We start from the raw sequence: 20089 nt of genomic DNA, 5'->3' as shown, positions 1-20089 counted from the left end.
TACTATTAATGAAATCACTGAGGAGGATGGTCCTCCCCTTCCTCAGTGGAACCTCCACTGATACAAAAGTATGTGGACACCCCTTCAAATTAGTGGATTTGACTAATTCAACCACACCCGTTGCTATTAAATCGAGCACACAGCCGTGCAATCGCCATAGACAAACATTGGCAGTAGAATAGCCTTACCGAAGATCTCAGTGACTTTCAACGTGGCACCATCATAGGATGCCATCTTTCCAACAAGTCAGTTCATCAAATTTTTGCCCTACTAGAGCTGCATTGGTCACCTGTAAGTTCTGTTATTGTGAAGTAGAAACTTCTAGGAGCAACAACGGCTCAGCTGCGAAGTGGTAGGCCACACAAGCTCACAGATCTGGACTACCAAGTGCTGAAGCGCATAGCGTGTAAAAATCATATGTCCTCGGTTGCAACACTCACTACTTAGTTCCAGACTGCCTCTGGAAGCAACATCAGCACAATAACTGTTCATTGGGAGCTTCATGAAATGGGTTTCCATGGCCGAGCAGCCGCACACAAGCCTAAGATCACTGTGCGTAATGCCAAGCGTCGGCTGGAGTGGTGTAAAGCTCGCCGCCATTGGACTCTGGAGCAGTGGAAAGGCGTTCACCATCTGGCAGTCCGATGAATGAATCTGTGTTTGGCGGATGGCAGGAGAACACACTCTGCCCCTATTCATAGTGCCAACTGAAAAGTTTGGTGGAGGAGAAATAATGGTCTGGGGCAGTCTTTCATGGTTCGGGCTAGGCCCTTTAGTTCCAATATAGGGAAATCTTAGCACTACAGCATACAATGACATTCTAGACAATTCTATGCCTCTAACTTTGTGGCAAAAGTTAGGTGAAGGCTCTTTCCCGTTTCAGAATGACAATGCCCCCATGCACAAAGCGAGGTCCATACAGAAATAGTTTGTTGAGATCGTTGTGGAAGAACTTGATTGGCCTGCACAGAGCCCTGATCTCAACTCCATCGAATACCTTTGGGATGAATTGGAACGCAGACTGCAAAAGCCAGGCCTAATCAGCCAACATCAGTGCCAGACCTCACTAATGCTCTTGTGGCTGAATGGAAGCAAGTCCCTGCAGTAATATTCCAACATCTAGTGGAAAGCCTTCCCAGAAGAGTGGAGGCTGTTATAGCAGCAAAGGGGGGACCAACGACATATCAATGCCCATGATTTTGGAATGAGATGTTTGATAAGCAGGTATCCACATACTTTTGGTCATGTAGCGTATATATACACTACCGGTCAAAAGTTTTAGAACACCTACTTATTCAAGAGTTGTTCTTTTTTTTGTACTATTTTGTACATTGTAGAATAATAGGGAAGTCATGAACTATGAAATACCACATATGGAATCATGTAGTAACCAAAAAATTGTTAAACAAATCAAAATATATTTTAGATTTTAGATTCTTCAAAGTAGCCACCCTTTGCCTTGATGACAGCTTTACACACTCTTGGCATTCCCTCAACCAGCTTCACCTGGAATGCTTTTCCAACAGTCTTGAAGTGGTTCCCACATACTGAGCACTTGTTGGCTGCTTTTCCTTCACTCCAACTCATCCCAAACCATCTCAATTTGGTTGAAGTCGGGTGATTGTGGAGGCCAGGTCAACTGATGCAGCTCTCCTTCTTGGTCAAATAGCCCGTACAAAGCCTGGAGGCGTGTTGGGTCATTGTCCTGTTGAAAAACAAATGATAGTTACACTAAGCGCAAACCAGATGGAATGGCGTATTGCTGCAGAATGCTGTGGTAGCCATGCTGGTTAAGTGTGCCTTGATTTCTAAATAAATCACAGTGTCACCAGCAAAGCACCCCCACACCATCACACCACTTCCTCCATGCTTCACGTGGGAACCACATGTGGAGCTCATTCGTTCACCTACTCTGTCTCAAAGACACGGCAGTTGGAACCAAAAATCTCAAATTTGGACTCATTAGACCAAAGGACAGATTTCCACCGGTCTAATGTTCATTGCTCGTGTTTCTTGGCCCAAGCAAGTCTCTTCTTATTATTGGTGTCCTTTAGTAGTGGTTTCTTTGCAGCAATTTGACCATGAAGGCCTGATGTTGAGATGTGTCTGTTACTTGAACTCTGTGAAGCATTTATTTGGTCTGCAATTGCTGAGGCTGAACTAATCCTCTGCAGCAGAGGTAACTCTGGGTCTTCCATTCCTGTGGCAGTCCTCATGAGAGCCAGATTCATCATAACACTTGATGGTTTTTGCGACTGCACTTGAAGAAACGTTCAGATTTTCCAAATTGACTGACCTTCATGTCTTAAAGTAATGATGAACTGTCGTTTCTCTTTGCTTATTTGAGCTGTTCTTGCCATAATATGGACAAGTAGGGCTATCTTCTGTTTACCACCCCTACCCTGTCATAAAACCAACTGTTAGGCTCAAATGCATTAAGAAGGAAAGAAATTCCACAATTTAACATTTTAACAAGGCAGACCTGTTAATTGCAATGCATTCCAGGTGACTACCTCCATGAAGCTGTCATCAAGGCAAAGGGTGGCTACTTTGAAGAATCTCAAATCTAAAATATATTTTGATTTTTTTTTAACACTTTTTTGGTTACTACATGATTCCTTATGTGTTATTTCATAGTTTTGTTGCCTTTTATTTTTCTACAATGTAGAAAATAGTAAACAAATAAAGAACTCTTGAATGAGTAGGTGTGTCAACTTTTGACTGGTACTGTATATGTTAAATGTTGGCTACAGGAGCATTAGATAATTAGCTATGAATGTATTTTATTTTTTGGGGGGGCACTTTAAGCACCTGCCCCTCCAAAGGTCTGTGCCTGGCCCTGCTCATATGGTTCTACAGTTATTGTATCTGAATATAAAGCTAGAATTCTGACCAATAGGGTTGCTCTCTATATCGCCAGTCTGGTGGACTTTGGAGAAAAGGTTCCTCTCACCCACACTGATGATCACTGTGGGCCAGGGAATGTGGAAAAATATCAAATAGCCCTCTTTTTCTCGCAAACTGCACAACAGATCTCAAATGGAATGAAGGCCACCTTATTTACAAAGCCTTTATCAACTCTTTATGCAAAAAAATATATATAAGCAAAGGAAACTAACTAAGGATTCTGTTGATATGACATCTTAGGACAGGTCAATGGACACTTCCTCTCAGACCAATTTACAGCCAATGACATTTAAAATGTTGAAATCCATCCGACCTCAGTAAGATCAACCTTATCCAAATAGTGTGCACATAACAATATCATATACTTTACATCTTTTGTTCATATATGTTTTATTTAACCGTTATTTAACAATGACGGCCCACCAAAAGGCAAAAGGCCTCCTGCAGGGAGGGGGGCTGGGATTAAAAGTTAAAACATTTATAAAATATAAATCTAGGACAAAGCACACATCAGGATGTGAGACAACACAACAAAAAGAGAGACATAATAAGACCACAACGTAGCAAGGCAGCAACACATGACAACACAGCATGGTAGCGTACACAACATAACAACAACATGGTACAAACATTATTGGGCACAGACAACAGCACAAAGGGCAAGAAGGTAGAACATCTGATTATCTGACTAAGATTGCTGCATTTTTTGTTGATGTGATAAAATTAGGCCACAGAGAGAGAGAGAGACTATGCTCTTGCACTTGTCCACAATCTGTCTTAAAATAGTAACCAATCATTACTTTCAATACAATACCATGATATAGCAATTGATTATTCAAATGACATTGTAACCTAATTACTTATTTGTTCACCTTTTGAGTCTAGCCTACGGTGTTTTATTTCATTTTAATGACGGTAGAGGGCCCTAGTGTCTTCCGCTTCCATCTGCATCAGATGCAACGGTATGCAGCGCGCCAATATGCTATCAAAAACAGAAGTTCAGCAGCTCCACTCCGTGTCTTGCAGCTGACCCTCGTTTGGCAATACCTTGACAGTGCGGGTGGTTGACCACAGTTCAGTCTGCTTGGATCAGAGGACAAGTAGATGTGTCCACCTTGCGCTCCTAAGACTCTTCGGGAACGCTGGGTCCGAATCTGTTGGATTCGAGAGAAGACATCGCCTCTCCTTGTCACAAGCTGTAGAAACATCGATGAACTTTTGTTCCTCCATCGCAGCTGTTTACAGAACAAGGATTGTTTTACATTGACCAGTCGTTTGGTGAGTCAATCTTTTATGAGATTAAGATTTCTTGTTTCAGAATGGAATGACATTGGTCTCCAAAAGTAACCTAACTGAAGTCACTTGGTTGTTCATATGGCTACATTAAATGAGAGCTAAAACTGTAAAAACGACGTTAAGTAAGTCAGCTTACTTTATTTAGTTTCATATCTATTTCTCATTATTTTTCTAAAGTAATTATGCAATCTCCCGTTCTATTTCCACATACGTGTTAGTTCCACGTCAGTAGCATGTCAATGTCACCTGTAGACTAATGATGTGACACATCTCCTACCTACCTGTGGCCGACAACTATGATATGTTTTCTGCGGCTCATATTGGATAGGAACAAATAATTCAAGCACAATCTGTCACATGCAGCCTAGTGGCTAATAACCAACCGAAAGGTCGCTGTTTCGGATGCCCGAGCTGACAAAGTGAAAATCTGTCGCTGTGCTCTTGAGCAATAGGCGCAGTGAATCAAATTAGGGTTATGTGACAATAAAACATCTATACACTAAAGAAAGGGCCAAACGCATAAACAATGGATCAAATTCAGCCCATTATATTTTCACATGCAAAGAGAACGGGGTTTCTATTATATCTGTAGGCCCATTAAAATGCTCAAGGAAAGACATTACTTAAAGCTGTACTTTGTTTGTTCATAATATAAAACATGAGCAATGGAGTAAACTTTTTTTTTGTTTGGTAATAATAAGGCAAGACAGTTGTAGTAAGCCCAAAAAGGAATGTTTAAGTCATATTCTTCCAAAAACAATGGGTATGTCATTAATTGAGACAACTAGAAATGTTACATACTGTGGCTGTTAATGTAGAAGATAGTCTAATATGTCAGTTACCCCCATTCCCTGTGCAAGCCAAGCAGTGAGAATTATCACATTGCTGCTGCTCATTTCGCATTCATGTCATCTAGGACTTGAGCTGGCTGTGTGGAGTGTTGTGTAACAGATCTGATGTTCTCAGAGTACACACACACACACACACACACACACACACACACACACCCCAGACCAGGGTTCGCACAGGATTGGCGAGGGGACTGCCGAGAGGCAGCCACTGCTTAACACTAATTAACACACAAGCTCAATGTGACAGAATGAAATAATGGAATTTTACATTGTGAGATCTTTCAATGTGATCTTTCAATGTGATGTGCCCTTCAACTTACCACCTGGAAAGATTGGAATGTTATTGTATTATATTATCCAGGCAGGGTGCAGCCTACTGAAATACACACAATTAGTGTTGAACCTTTTCAACAGCTTCTTCAACAGGTACGGAAAAGTGAACATTGAAAATACATCTTTGCTAATGTCATTTGCCACATTGACTCTGATAAAACAGTGCACACATCAGGCAGGTTTTTAGTGTCCCTTTGAAAAAGCGGTGGTTTTTGGAGGTCTTTCTTTAGCGTGTGGTGCACTATGCTCAAAGCACTGACTCAGGTCTCCACCCAGGGTTTGGAAGCATTCGGCCTGTAATTCCATCTACTGAAGTAACTACGACACCACCCACATTCACTGCTGACTCAACATTAAATGACATAAATGGCACTGGGGACTGGGCATGGGCACAGAGCTCTGGCTTTGGCGTGGAAAGAAAAATAAATGTGCTTATTTGGAGTGTTTAGGCAAGGTCTCGAGTGTACAGCCCTCAGGTGAAACGCCCGCACGTTGCATTTTCCTCGTCCTCGCTTTTAACAGGCTTTGATGGTTCTTAAGCAATGAATCTTAAAGTTGTGTAGAGCATAGATTTACAGAGAGGCAATGCACCTATCGCCCATATATCTCCCCTCCCCTCCCCTCTCTCTCACACACACCACCATACAGTATGCTCAGATCTCACTATCGCCCAAGGCTCTTTGCGGCAGGATTCGTTATTCTTTTTTAAACTCCAGATGTGTTTAATTTGTCACCAAGTCTGCCCCGGCCTCTTTTCCCACCTGACCACTTAGCAGCCACTTAACGCAATCCATCACAGGACTTATTGAGCCTATTCATCTGGCCTCCCCTTTATTACAGATAGAGTGTGGGCCAAGGGAAGTGGCAATGACGTTAGCAGGATGAGGGAGTGTGTGTGTGTGTGTGTGTGTGTGTGTGTGTGTGTGTGTGTGTCCCGCCTTGGTTCTACTTGACCAAGGTGGGTGCTCGGAAGAGCTCTAGCTCCACGGATGGGGAATATTGTTTAAATGTTGTTGCAACGTTGTGATACATGTGTCTCAAAAGCGAGACAGCCGTTGAAGCCAGACGGATAGACCGGGGTGTTCCAGTCTAGAACCTTCAGCTTCCCTTGGCAGGAGAGAAACATTGTGAGATAGATGATGCTAATTTCTCACTCTGGAAAGAGAGAGAGAGACGGAGCTTGGCACTGCAGCCCCTGGTGCAGCAGCATAAGGCTGTATAAACCCAGAGTGGTGGTGTGGCCTCAGAAAGAGGTCTCCTGGGTCTCTCTGTTTATTGGGTCTGGATGGGGAAATGGGGGGATAGATGATGGGAGGGGAGCGATGGAGAGGATGACCTCAGCAATGTTGACTGAGACACTCGTTTGCCACTCAAGCCCCTTTGGGAGGCTAGGACAGGGCACAGACGGTGCACAATCATACCATATAAGGGCTCAATTTGAGAGGGAAGGCTAGGAGAGTGCTGTGTGACTGTACACAACAAGACAGTGAGGGGGTGAGTGTTATTGAGGGATGGCTGTCGATGGCACCAGTGCCAGGGTCTGAGAGAGATTGTGATTGGATAATGGGAGGTAATTCACCACACTTTGTGATCTCAGCCAACCTGGAGTGAAATAAGCTGGCTGTGTCTCAAATGACACTACTCTAGTCAAAAGTGGTTCTCTATGTATGGAATAGGGTTCCATTTGGAACGCAGACAATTTCACTCAGTATATATGGTGTACTGAGCAGCACCCATTTTCTAAAGGAGGGGGAAAAAACGCAATTGGAGCTGCCAGCCCAGGACGTAGACATACATTCATTTCGTAGTTGAAGAGAAAATGTGCAGTCGTTTCCCGTCATTCCTCATAAAAAGGTGAACGCATTGTACATCTATGCGTGATGTTTGGAGTTTATTTCTGTCAGCTATCTTCAGCGCCAGCGGCAACACAGATCGGCTGGTTTCTCGCTAAACAGATTAGTGCTGAATTGACTGTTATTTAGAGAACGGAATCATTGGCTTTATTTCTGAATGAATAATTTCAGAAGACTGCCCTCCCACATATGCGCGCGCTCTCTCTCTCTCTCTCTCTCGCTCTCTCTCTCTCTCTCTCTCTCCCAGATATTAATGCACCTGCCTGTCACGCAAAAAAAAGGAGTATGTGACGCATATCAGTGGTGATGCTGTTGCTCGCGGTAACGCTTCTGCAGATGGGCCTCATCCATCCTTCAGTTGGTGTGAGCGTGTGTGTGTGTGCGTGTGTGTGTGTGTCAGGGCTAAGCCATTGATAAACAGGAGCCACAGCACCCTGACACATCCACAGCTTCTCGGAGAGGTTCACATTGCCTCTCCCTCCCCAGTGATATGGAGCTCCTTTTATATAATAAGAGATTACCAGAATGATGAACTGCCTGTCAGCACGAGGATGGCCAGAAAGACCTGCAGCCACCTGTTCCCCTGAGCCAAAATGGCTTACAGCGCATTGAGGGTCTTTAAATTAGCACACCATTGACAGCCATTTGACAGCCTCAAAGTACATTACACCTGATTTCTCATTACGAAGAAAACTACAGAGAATATAACACTTACACCCATTATACATTTATTTCCTGCATTAGACATAAACATGCTTTTCTCGGATCCAGAGACCTCATCCCACATAAACCGGACAACCTCGAATCGCGTGCCTTTTCCATTTTTACGACTCACTGCCTTGGGAATTGTATATTATAGGCTTCTCGTCTGTCATTTCACATAGCTTCAGATCCCAGCAGGAAATAAACTACCGGTCAAAAGTTTGAGAACACCTACTCATCCAAGGCTTTTTCTTTATTTTTTACGATTTTCTACATTGTAGAATAATAGTGAAGACATCAAAACTATGACATAACACATATGGAATCATGTAGTGGTTTCTTTGCAGCAATTCAACCATGATGGCCTAATTCAGTCAGTCTCCTCTGAACGGGTTGATGTTGAGATGTGTCTGTTACTTGAACTCTGTGAAGCATTTATTTGGGCTGCAATTTCTGAGGCTGGTAACTGTAATGACCTTATCCTCTGCAGCAGAGGTAACTGTGGCTCTTCCATTCCTGTGGCGGTCCTAATGAGAGCCAGTTTCATCATAGCGCTTGATGGTTTTTGCGACTGCACTTGAAGAAACGTTAAAAGTTCTTGAAATGTTCAGTATTGACTGACCTTCATGTCTTAAAGTGATGATGGACTGTCGTTTCTCTTTGCTTATTTGAGCTGTTCTTGCCATAATATGGACATGGTCTTTTACCAAATAGGGCTATCTTATGTATACCCCCTACCATGTCACATCACAACTGATTGGCTCAAATGAATTAAGAAGGAAAGAAATTCCACAAATTAACTTTCAAGAAGGCACACCTGTTAATTGAAATTCCAGGTGACTACCTCATGAAGCTGGTTGAGAAAATGCCAAGAGTGTGCAAAGCTGTCATCAACGCAAAGGGTGGCTATTTGAAGAATCTCAAATATAAAATATATATATATTTTTGTTTAACACTTTTTTTGTTACTGCATGATTCCATATGTGTTATTTCATAGTTGTGATGTCTTCACTGTTATTCTACAGTGTAGAAAATAAAAACCCTTGAATGGTGTTCTAAAACTTTTGACCGGTTAGTGTACATCTAAGTTGATTTGTGACAAGCTGTTTCATATTAAAGCCTTAAAGCCGTATTTGATGGTTTGCTTTCCCAGACATCCCAGCTCCCGTGTCTTGAACTGAGGATGGGTCGCTGATCCCGGAACCCGCTGTGCGATCTATCAGCTCTGTGATTGGTCCGTTCTGGTTCCGGTCACTACCTTCTGCCATGGCGAAGAGCCCTGAGGTGAAGCTGGCCGTTTTCGGAAGAGCAGGAGTGGGTAAATCAGGTAGGAGGACCGCTATCTGTCCGCTTGCCTGCCTCCCTGCCTGTCCGTTCGCTGTACAGCACAGTATGTGTATGTGCCTAATGCCTATCTGTTGGACTGTCTACACGATTTTCTGTCTGTTTCTCTCTGTCTGTCTTCCGGCTGTCTGTCTTTCCATGTTTGTGTCTTTGTCTTTGTTCATCCATTGGAGTGCATCAGTGAGCTATGGCTTGTGGGCTTATTTTTGTTAGAAGAGCCGTATTTGTTTTAGTTCCCATGTTTCAGTGATGTTTACACTAGAAACAATCCACTAAAATAACCGCTGATTGTTGTTCTGGTCTGAAGTACCCTTACTTTACCCAAGCCAATTCAACACATTCTGAATCACCGTTGCAAACTGCCTGAACGCTCCTGTATAGACTAATGCACATGGCAAACGGGGCACCATATTCAGTATGCTGTTTAGGACGATGTCTGCAGTAGCTAACAAGGTAATGAAGAGCATATGTCTCTTGCACGGCACAAATGAAGACCAATTGCCCTCCGTGGCGTTTGAAAATATTTCTTTGAATGTTATCCATGTTTAATCATCCCATTATGTAACACTGATGTCTGTGAAGGTCAAATCAGGGACTGCTTTCCATGATAACCCATATAGTATTGTAAGTATTGTACACTGTACAGGCAGGCAACAGGATGTACTTCGCAATGGACACGTGTTATTAACCCCTAATAGGTCATGTGGAATAAGGAGTACCACTTCTGTAAAAGCGAAGTATGAGTTGTACAGCCCAGCCCTGTACATTGCAAGACTTTACACACATCATCCAACTATGACAGCCAAATTCAACTGGCGGAGCGTGGTCGTGGTCCAGACCCAGAGAAGGGTCAATACGGACCGAACAACATCTCATTTAGTTATATAAAAGTAAATGCATCATTTTTTAGACCGCTTTCAAAAATCACACCGGGTGCCGCGGCCTCTCTAACTCAGCAACCTCTCGTTCTCTCTCGACGCAACGCTCACCTCTACCAGTGCCCCCCCCGTCTATTCCAATCGCGAGGTTATATGCAAATACATGAGGCTACGGAACCTCGGGACAAGCAGGCGGACAGAAACAGAAGAATTTGACCGCGGTTTAACTGTTAATAACGCAGATAGGAGCTTTAGTTACAAGTATCTTTAGTAATATGGCTTTTTTTATTTTTTTATACACATTTTCGCCGAAAACAGTATTTCCAAAGACGTGTAGACAAAATGTAATTCTTCCCACAACCAGCACAAAACCAATGTGCCTGATATGCATTGAGTCCGTAGCCCTCGTGAAAAGTGCCAATGTTGCATAGTAATATCGATCCTGTGTATCCCCTAACCACGGAGGTGAGAACAAACAAGGTTAACCAACTCAAAGTCCTTGTCAATTCCCTGACAGCCCAACTACATTTATTGGGGGTGTTCACTGAGGATAGCCTGGGTTTTGGAAAAACACAACAACAACAAATTCTGAGCTTATTTGGTTAAAGAATGCATGCGTGAAGTTGCTGACACCTTGCTTGAAGCTAAAACAGAAAGATGAGCTCAGAGAAAAGATCAAACAGATCCCACCGTCAGGTTCCACACCAATGAGGAGAATGACATTTTAGCTGAAGATTTATTAACTTCATAACTTGGATGAGGCCATTCAGAATGCATCATGCATTTCATTAGCTGTGGATGAATCAACAGATAACACTGATAATGCCCAGCTTCTGGTGTTTGTCAGATTGTATAATGAAACGAAGAAGGAATCCTGTGAGGAGCTGTTGGGCTTAACAAATCTAGAAACACACACACACACACACACACACACACACACACACACACACACACACACACACACACACAGAGGATACCCCATAAGGGATGCTGACAAAAAGGGGGAGAGATCTGAAGTCAGTGGTCTCTATCAGCACAGACGGAGCTCCCGCCTTGATAGGAAAAGAGAGGGGACTGGTTGCACGTTTGAAAAAGGACCACCCTAAACCTGACATCATACCACTGCATCACCCATCAATCTGTGCTGTGTGCCAGTCTGGGAAAAGAGTATTCTGAGGTCATGACAACGATGATGAAACTTTTGAGAGCAACATCATCCCGTTAACACCGCCTGCTACGAGGCTTTCTAACAGAGGCCAATGCCAGTTTTGCACAACAATATCATATTGCTCAGCAAAGGCAGGGTTTTGGAATGCTTTTGGGCCATTCGGGAGGAAATCAAAGCCTTTCTTATCAGCGCAAAAGAGTGATAAGGCAACCCAGTTTCCTGAGTTTTTGGAAGATGAGGAAAAGATGGAAACAGTTGCATTTTTTGACAGACATCACATCACACCTTAATCAACCATGTTAAGCTGCAGGGACAGAACAACACAGTGTGTGATATGATAACAGCAGTCCGGGCTTTCCGGGAGAAATTGGAGCTTTGATGACTCACTGTTGGAAGAGAACTGCTGCTGCTCATCCAGAACCCCTTCATGGTCACAAATGTGACAACGTTGTCAGATAAGCAAAACAGATCAGATGGGTAGATGTTGCAAAACGACAAAATGGAGTTGATTGCGCTGCAATAAAATGTGTCTTTGAAGGAGCAGGCTGGTGGTTGTGACCCTGTTACTTTCTGGGGGAAAGCCGGTGCCTGCAGCTGATGTCCATGTTCTCAAGAAACTGGCACTACACATCCTGACCATGTTTGGCTCCACATACAGCTGTGAATCAGCCTTCTCCACAATGAACTTAATTTTTTTTAAACAAATACCACACCGGGCTCACCGATGAACACCTGCAACGTTATCTGAGTTGCCCGCACACCATTTGTGCCAAAGTTCAAAGCATTGGCAGGAGACAGAAAGCACAATTTCTCTCATTGATGCAAGAGCCAGGCCCAGAGTGGCATACACATGAATATTGCATGGCCCACAGTGACTTTCTGATCATTCAGATGATTATCTTCAGTTCTCCAGAAAACATGCAGTGTGTTACATGTAAGTATTATTTAATCATTCAAGGCCCATGTACAATGGTTCACAGTGCTTAGACAACTGTGCAACCATTTTTGTTCTTCAGCAATGATGCGCATGTTTACATTCAAAATAAAGAAGTTGTAATTCATTTTATCGTCTAATTTCATGTATTTAATGCACATTTTACATAGCAACATGTTTCGTAACGCTGTAGACGACTCTGTTTGTTACTACGCTGCACCACAGTGCCAATAAAGAGCGATATCCATCCGGACCTTTGCCACCGAGGGAAATTTGTGTCACTGGACCTCCTGAAGTAGTCGTTGAGTAGCCCTGTCCTGTGACGTTCTTGTTGCCATTGCTAACCTGATGAATTAGACATGTGCACAAGAGATTTACATCTGATCATGGCTCGCAGAAACAAATGTTCAAAACCACATGACTCTCAACACAATAAATGAGAGAGACGTACTGCTCTCCAGCACAGAGTGTACTGATAAAAGTCTGAGGAAATTGGGGGCGAGGAGACATTTAGGCTAGCAGCTTTGTGGCGTATCAGGCACCAGTTTGTACAACATTTTCATTTGAAGATTCCATCCAAACTTGAAAGAAGAGGTCAGGCGGATCAGTGTGGTTCTCAGAAGTCCAGCCGTTGCAACTCTCAAACTGACGTCTTTGACCAAACAGTTTGCGGACAACAGCTTTAAATTGGTGACAGCCGCCTCCAACGTCAATTACAAGAGAAAGTTACCGCCTAGTGAAAGGAATATGACGAAACATTGGCACTTGGCCAAAGCTAAGTGCTTTTGCTCATTTTCTGTACAATTCTACAGATTCCGATGTCAAACATACGTGTTATGTTTTTCAACCATATCGGCTTACTTACATTCAGAAAGACAGGGGTTATCAGTGGATAAGGAGAGCGTTTGAGTCAGAGAGAAGGTGGGTGTGATTGCTTTCGGAGAATTTATCGATAGCCGGGTTAACCTGACAGAACCACTGCGGTGTTTTCCGGAAGCTAAGACCCGGAGCTTAATTGCAAATTGACACTTGCATTAAGGATTTTAGGGTTAGAGTAGAACTGTAGGACATTACTCTACCTTTTTTATTTTATTTTTTATTTATTTAACCTTTATTTAACTGGGCAAGTCATTTAAGAACCAATTCTTATTTACAATGTTGGCCTACCCCGGCCAGACCCTAACACGAACGACGCTGGGCCAATTGTGCGCCACCCTATGGGACACCCAATCACGGCCGGTTATGATACAGCCTAGTTACCAATGTAATTAGGGCAATAAAAATCTATGTTTTGTCATACCCTTGGTATATGGTCTAATATACCACAGCCGTCAGCCAATCAGCATTCAGTGCTCGAACCACCCAGTTAATAATACATGTAAATATGATAAATATTACCACACTTGCAAGGGGATGATTCATCTTGTCTCTTCAATAAGTAACATAGATTCTCGATGTGGTACATAACATCAGATTACTCAAACCTCGTTCAGGGCTCACAAATATGGCTGTTTATGATGACGATAGTCAGGATGACATACACAGTTACACACATCCCACAGACTATATGGCTGTTTATGATGACGATAGTCAGGATGACATACACAGTTACACACATCCCACAGACTATATGGATGTTTATGATGACGATAGTCAGGATGACATACACAGTTACACACATCCCACAGACTATATGGCTGTTTATGATGACGTTAGTCAGGATGACATACACAGTTACACACATCCCACAGACTATATGGATGTTTATGATGACGATAGTCAGGATGACATACACAGTTACACACATCCCACAGACTATATGGCTGTTTATGATGACGATAGTCAGGATGACATACACAGTTACACACATCCCACAGACTATATGGCTGTTTATGATGACGTTAGTCAGGATGACATACACAGTTACACACATCCCACAGACTATATGGCTGTTTATGATGACGATAGTCAGGATGACATACACAGTTACACACATCCCACAGACTATATGGCTGTTTATGATGACGATAGTCAGGATGACATACACAGTTACACACATCCCACAGACTATATGGCTGTTTATGATGACGTTAGTCAGGATGACATACACAGTTACACACATCCCACAGACTATATGGCTGTTTATGATGACGATAGTCAGGATGACATACACAGTTACACACATCCCACAGACTATATGGATGTTTATGATGACGATAGTCAGGATGACATACAGTTACACACATCCCACAGACTATATGGCTGTTTATGATGATGTTAGTCAGGATGACATACACAGTTACACACATCCCACAGACTATATGGCTGTTTATGATGACGATAGTCAGGATGACATACACAGTTACACACATCCCACAGACTATATGGATGTTTATGATGACGATAGTCAGGATGACATACACAGTTACACACATCCCACAGACTATATGGCTGTTTATGATGACGATAGTCAGGATGACATACACAGTTACACACATCCCACAGACTATATGGCTGTTTATGATGACGATAGTCAGGATGACATACACAGTTACACACATCCCACAGACTATATGGCTGTTTATGATGACGATAGTCAGGATGACATACACAGTTACACACATCCCACAGACTATATGGCTGTTTATGATGACGATAGTCAGGATGACATACACAGTTACACACATCCCACAGACTATATGGCTGTTTATGATGACGATAGTCAGGATGACATACACAGTTACACACATCCCACAGACTATATGGCTGTTTATGATGACGTTAGTCAGGATGACATACACAGTTACACACATCCCACAGACTATATGGCTGTTTATGATGACGTTAGTCAGGATGACATACACAGTTACACACATCCCACAGACTATATGGCTGTTTATGATGACGATAGTCAGGATGACATACACAGTTACACACATCCCACAGACTATATGGCTGTTTATGATGACGTTAGTCAGGATGACATACACAGTTACACACATCCCACAGACTATATGGCTGTTTATGATGACGTTAGTCAGGATGACATACACAGTTACACACATCCCACAGACTATATGGCTGTTTATGATGACGATAGTCAGGATGACATACACAGTTACACACATCCCACAGACTATATGGCTGTTTATGATGACGATAGTCAGGATGACATACACAGTTACACACATCCCACAGACTATATGGCTGTTTATGATGACGATAGTCAGGATGACATACACAGTTACACACATCCCACAGACTATATGGCTGTTTATGATGACGTTAGTCAGGATGACATACACAGTTACACACATCCCACAGACTATATGGCTGTTTATGATGACGTTAGTCAGGATGACATACACAGTTACACACATCCCACAGACTATATGGCTGTTTATTTTTTAAGCCGCAGTGCTTGTTGACACAATGCCCACTTAACCCGGAAGCCAGCCGCACCAATGTGTCAGAGGAAACACTGTGCGCCAGGCGACCATGTGAGAGTGCACTGCCCCCAGCCCACCACAGGAGTCGCTAGTGCGCGATGGGACAAGGACATCCCTGCCGGCCAAACCAAATCCTAACCCGGTCGACGCTGGGCCAATTGTGCGCCGCCCCATGGGTCTCCCGGTCGCGGCTGGCTGCGACAATGCCTGGACTTGAACCCAGAATCTCTAGTGGCACAGCTAGCACTGCGATTTAGTGCCTTAAATCACTCGAGAGGCTTTATAAGGTACTTTATTAGAGTTATTGCAGTATGAGTTGGCACAAAAACATTCTGGCTTCAGTGCAAACCTATCGCCCCCTTCCTCAAAAGGAATCTCCTTACATTGGAGTGCACAGTACATCTTCTGCCACTGTTTCCAATAGATTAATGTTTTCCGTGGTGACTTTCAGACTGTCAGCATCACCTCCTTTTCCTTCTTGGTCTCCTGGAGACAGGATGATATTAATGGGCACTATTTCTGTAAGGGAATGGGAGCGTGACTGCATATTAAAGTTACACATGCACAATCACTGGATTGTTGGCCAGCAGAAAACATTTACTATGATAAACAGAAGATTGGTTGGTTCAGGAAATGGAAGTTTCTTGGCTTGAGGAGGACGGTGTGTGTACATGTTTGTGAGACTTGGTCGGTTTGGATTGGTTGGTAAGACCCGGGTTTAAGTATTGTCTATCCCTGATTGGTTGGTTCAGGGAATGGCAAGGGACATTTCTTGGCTTGAGAACTCTGTGTGTTCGTGAGACTTAGTTTTGATTGGTAGGAAAGATGTCTTGACTTCCTTAGACACACATAGACCAAGGTCTAATAAAGCAACAGAGTATATTGACAGACTGTGTGGATGGAGTCTGTTCCAGGACTTCTCAGACTTTGGTATATTGACTCATTGGAGAGATGCTGGAGTCTGGAGATGCTATTTGTCAAACACACACACACTGGCAATCACACAAACTGGCACACACACACACACACACACACACACACACACACACACACACACACTCTTGTGTGATCTGAGGTGTCAGCGTGGCTCCGGCAGCGTGGTGTATTTTTTGGGGGAGTCCAAATAAAGTGGAAACAAGGTTTATTGAGTGCGAAATGTGGCCCCATAAAAGGGCCCGTCGGCTAGCTCCCCGAACATCCTGCCTCTCTCTCCCTCCGCTCCCTCCATCCCTGCCTAATGGAGAAGAAAAGATAACAATAATGAAGTCTCCTGCTCGCTGCTTTCCTCTTCTCCTCTCAGCCCAGAAATATTGCTGTTTATGGTTTCCAACCCAACACCTCAAGGAGACCATGAATCAGCTTAATGCAAGTGTCTTGTATAAGAGATATATGTAAACAGTCTTTCACATCGAAAGGGCAAGGATGAGGAGTTGGGCCTTTGGAAAACAAAGAAACTGGCAGGTATTGCTGCCCCGAAGATGAACGCTCACCATATTTTAGGTGGTTATATTATAGACCACACAGTCAGTCTGTTGCTCAGCACTGAATGTGTGTTATTTTGTTGTAGTCAGGTTTTTTTTACGACATTCTGGGAACAGGACCCCCCACAGGTCTTCATGACATGTCCTTCTAACACACATACATACAGTACCAGTCAAAAGTTTGGACACACTTCAAGGGTTTTTCTTAATTTTTGACTATTTTCTACATTCTAGAATAATAGTGAAGACATCAAAACTATGAAATAACACATATGGAATCATGTAATAATTATTATATTCAGCCCAAGGGCACAACGGCCACTTTGGCTGCAAAAGGCCTGGATTTTTTTTTTAGGGGGCATTATGGCCACACAAGAGGGATGCCACCGGGAAATTCGAGGCCTGGTGAGAGTATTATCATGGGTTTAGTTGTCAAATTGTGAATGAGAGACTGATGAAGTGTGTGCAGCCTGCGCAAGAAACAAAGCAGAGCTCATGCCTTTCATGCAACTTTTTTCAAATCATCGTTAGAGTCTCGTCATGCAGCCTTAGAATGTCATAAAAATCTAAACATATAGCCCGACATTTGTATAACAACTAAACTTGCATAAATAACTCTAAATGAAGCATATAGGAGGACCAGTTTCTTTGTTCACCGCTCAACACAGAATAGCTGCATGTACACACTCCCTCTGAAACCATTTGGAGAAAATATCCTTTCTATTTTATTCAGCTATGTTCAATTATATTCTTCAAACTATAAAATAACATACAAATAATGCCACAGAATTATAAGCTAATCTTGTCTGCTAAATTAACTAGTGTAGCCCACAGCCATATGGCATACCCAGATCAGGGACAACTCAAGAGTAGGCTGAAATAGACTGCATTTTCTTTGTATCATGTTTCTTTAGACCTGTCTAAAATAAATAATGGATTTATTGTGATGGTGTAGGCTATATTCAATAGATTTATTAGATTACTGGTTGCAGCACCGCCTGGTATGGCAACTGCTTGGCCTCCGATCACATGGCACTACAGAGGGTAGTGCGAAAGGCCCAGTACATCACTGGGGCCAAGCTTCCTGCCATCCAGGACCTCTATACCAGGCGGTGTCAGAAAATTGTCAAAGATTCCAGACACCCTAGTCATAGACTGTTCTCTCTGCTACCGCACGGCAAGCGACACCGGAGTGCCAAGTCTAGGCCCAAGAGGCTTCTAAATAGCTTCTACCCCAAAGCCATAAGACTCCTGAACATCTAGTCAAATGGCTACCCAGACTATTCACATTGCCCCCCCCCCCCTCTCCACAACACTGCCACTCTGTTGTCATCGATGCATAGTCACTTTAATTAACTCTACCTACATGTACATACTACCTCAACTAACCGGTGCCCCCGCACATTGACTCTGTACCGGCACCCCCCTGTATATATTGTTATTTCTGACTGCTCCTCTTTAATTACGTGTTACTTTTATCTCTTATTCTTATCCATATTTTTTTAAACTGCACTGTCGGTTAGGGGCTTGTAAGTAAGCATTTCACTATAAGGTAATGCCTGTTGTATTCTGCGCATGTGACTAATAAAATTTGATTGGATTTTGATTTGATTTGACTCTTTAAAATGTAGAGGTTCCTAAGGTCTGCATCAGTGGAAGCCAGGAGATGCTAAATGTGTTGATGTTAGTTAATTAATGGTCAATTACCATGAGACCGGCAGTGATTTCCTTGACAATCTCTGGCTGACTAAATGTAATGACCGCCACAGCCCTACTAATAGCTCTTTGGTATGCACTGAACAGCCCTGTGCAAGAACCTACAAGAAAGTGTGGACCGGTTTGCATGCTGTTTGGAATACCCTCATTATATTTAGGATGGCACAGTGGCCCTGTGGGTATAAGCTGTGATTCATCATGGACATTATTCCACTGCACAGGTGCACTAATTACCAATCATTGCTGGAATTTTCATTCCTGAGATAAGAACCTCGGAGAGGTTTACAGGTGTCTCTTAAAAAGACAGGCGTGATTAGAAGTTTCGGGCATAACTTCTAATATCGAGAGGCGAGCCAAGTTCCTTCAAGGTTTGAAGTGATATGTACCCCATACGTGTTGGCACAGCTACAGAAACAGTGCAATGCTGATCCATGTAATGTGTTTATGCGACTTATGCATCCAGTATGTTATCTAGGCATTTAGATTTAGGGGCTGAAAGAGATCAGAGGGTGGTTATGGGAAATGTGGGAATTTGGTAAGCTGGTCTGTTTATTAAATTGTGTGTTTTCCAGAACCCTGACAAACAAAGCAAATTAATGCATTATTTATGTTTGTTTTTAATGTCCAACCATCGCTTCATCATTTGGTCAAGTGGTCTTTATCTCACTTTATCTCACAAAACACCTAAACCCTACACAGTTCATACAAACACAGAGTGCACCAAGTACTGTAAGTAAATTGTATCTCAAGGAGTGTTGTTGCTAAAGGACTGAGATTTACAGTAGTCCTACAAATGTGATACATCGATTGACTCCACGGGTAACTTGAGTTCAGACAGACAATGCTACATAAGCTTTTAGAATGTGAAAAACATTTCATAGAAAGTTCTGGCATTTCGGACCCACTCACACCACTCCTGTTCTGTTGATTTACAGCCATAGCGATTTGTAGCATAGACACATAACAGGGAGTAAATATTCTACAGTAGCCTATCTTCCAGACAGAGGGATTCATATTCAGGTTACATGCTGTAAGGCTAGATATACTTTGCAGGTGAATGAAGATGTCATTCGCATGCTATGGGTTGTTAAGGCCCTCCATTAATAACGTAAGACATTGCATTGCCAGTTATTCATTATGTAGCTCCTTGTTTAGCTTCACAGGTGTCGCGAGGGCT

General features: G+C 42.9%; 1 protein-coding gene across 1 annotated transcript in view; it reads left to right on the top strand.

The window, feature by feature from the left end:
- Positions 1-3938: 3938 nt before the first annotated feature.
- Positions 3939-20089, top strand: part of LOC110490222 (ras-related and estrogen-regulated growth inhibitor) — a 40991-nt gene continuing 24840 nt past the window's right edge. Inside the window, exons 1-2 of the mRNA XM_021563493.2 lie at positions 3939-4185; positions 9096-9269. Of these exons, the coding sequence (XP_021419168.1) occupies positions 9209-9269 (61 nt within the window). The 5' untranslated portion in view covers positions 3939-4185; positions 9096-9208. The remainder of the gene's footprint in view (positions 4186-9095; positions 9270-20089) is intronic.

This window comes from Oncorhynchus mykiss, chromosome 15 (genome assembly GCF_013265735.2).
Source record: "Oncorhynchus mykiss isolate Arlee chromosome 15, USDA_OmykA_1.1, whole genome shotgun sequence".
Classification (NCBI taxonomy): domain Eukaryota; kingdom Metazoa; phylum Chordata; class Actinopteri; order Salmoniformes; family Salmonidae; genus Oncorhynchus; species Oncorhynchus mykiss.
The sequence above is the reverse complement of the archived record's forward strand: the minus strand, read 5'-3'. Positions and strand labels throughout refer to the sequence as shown.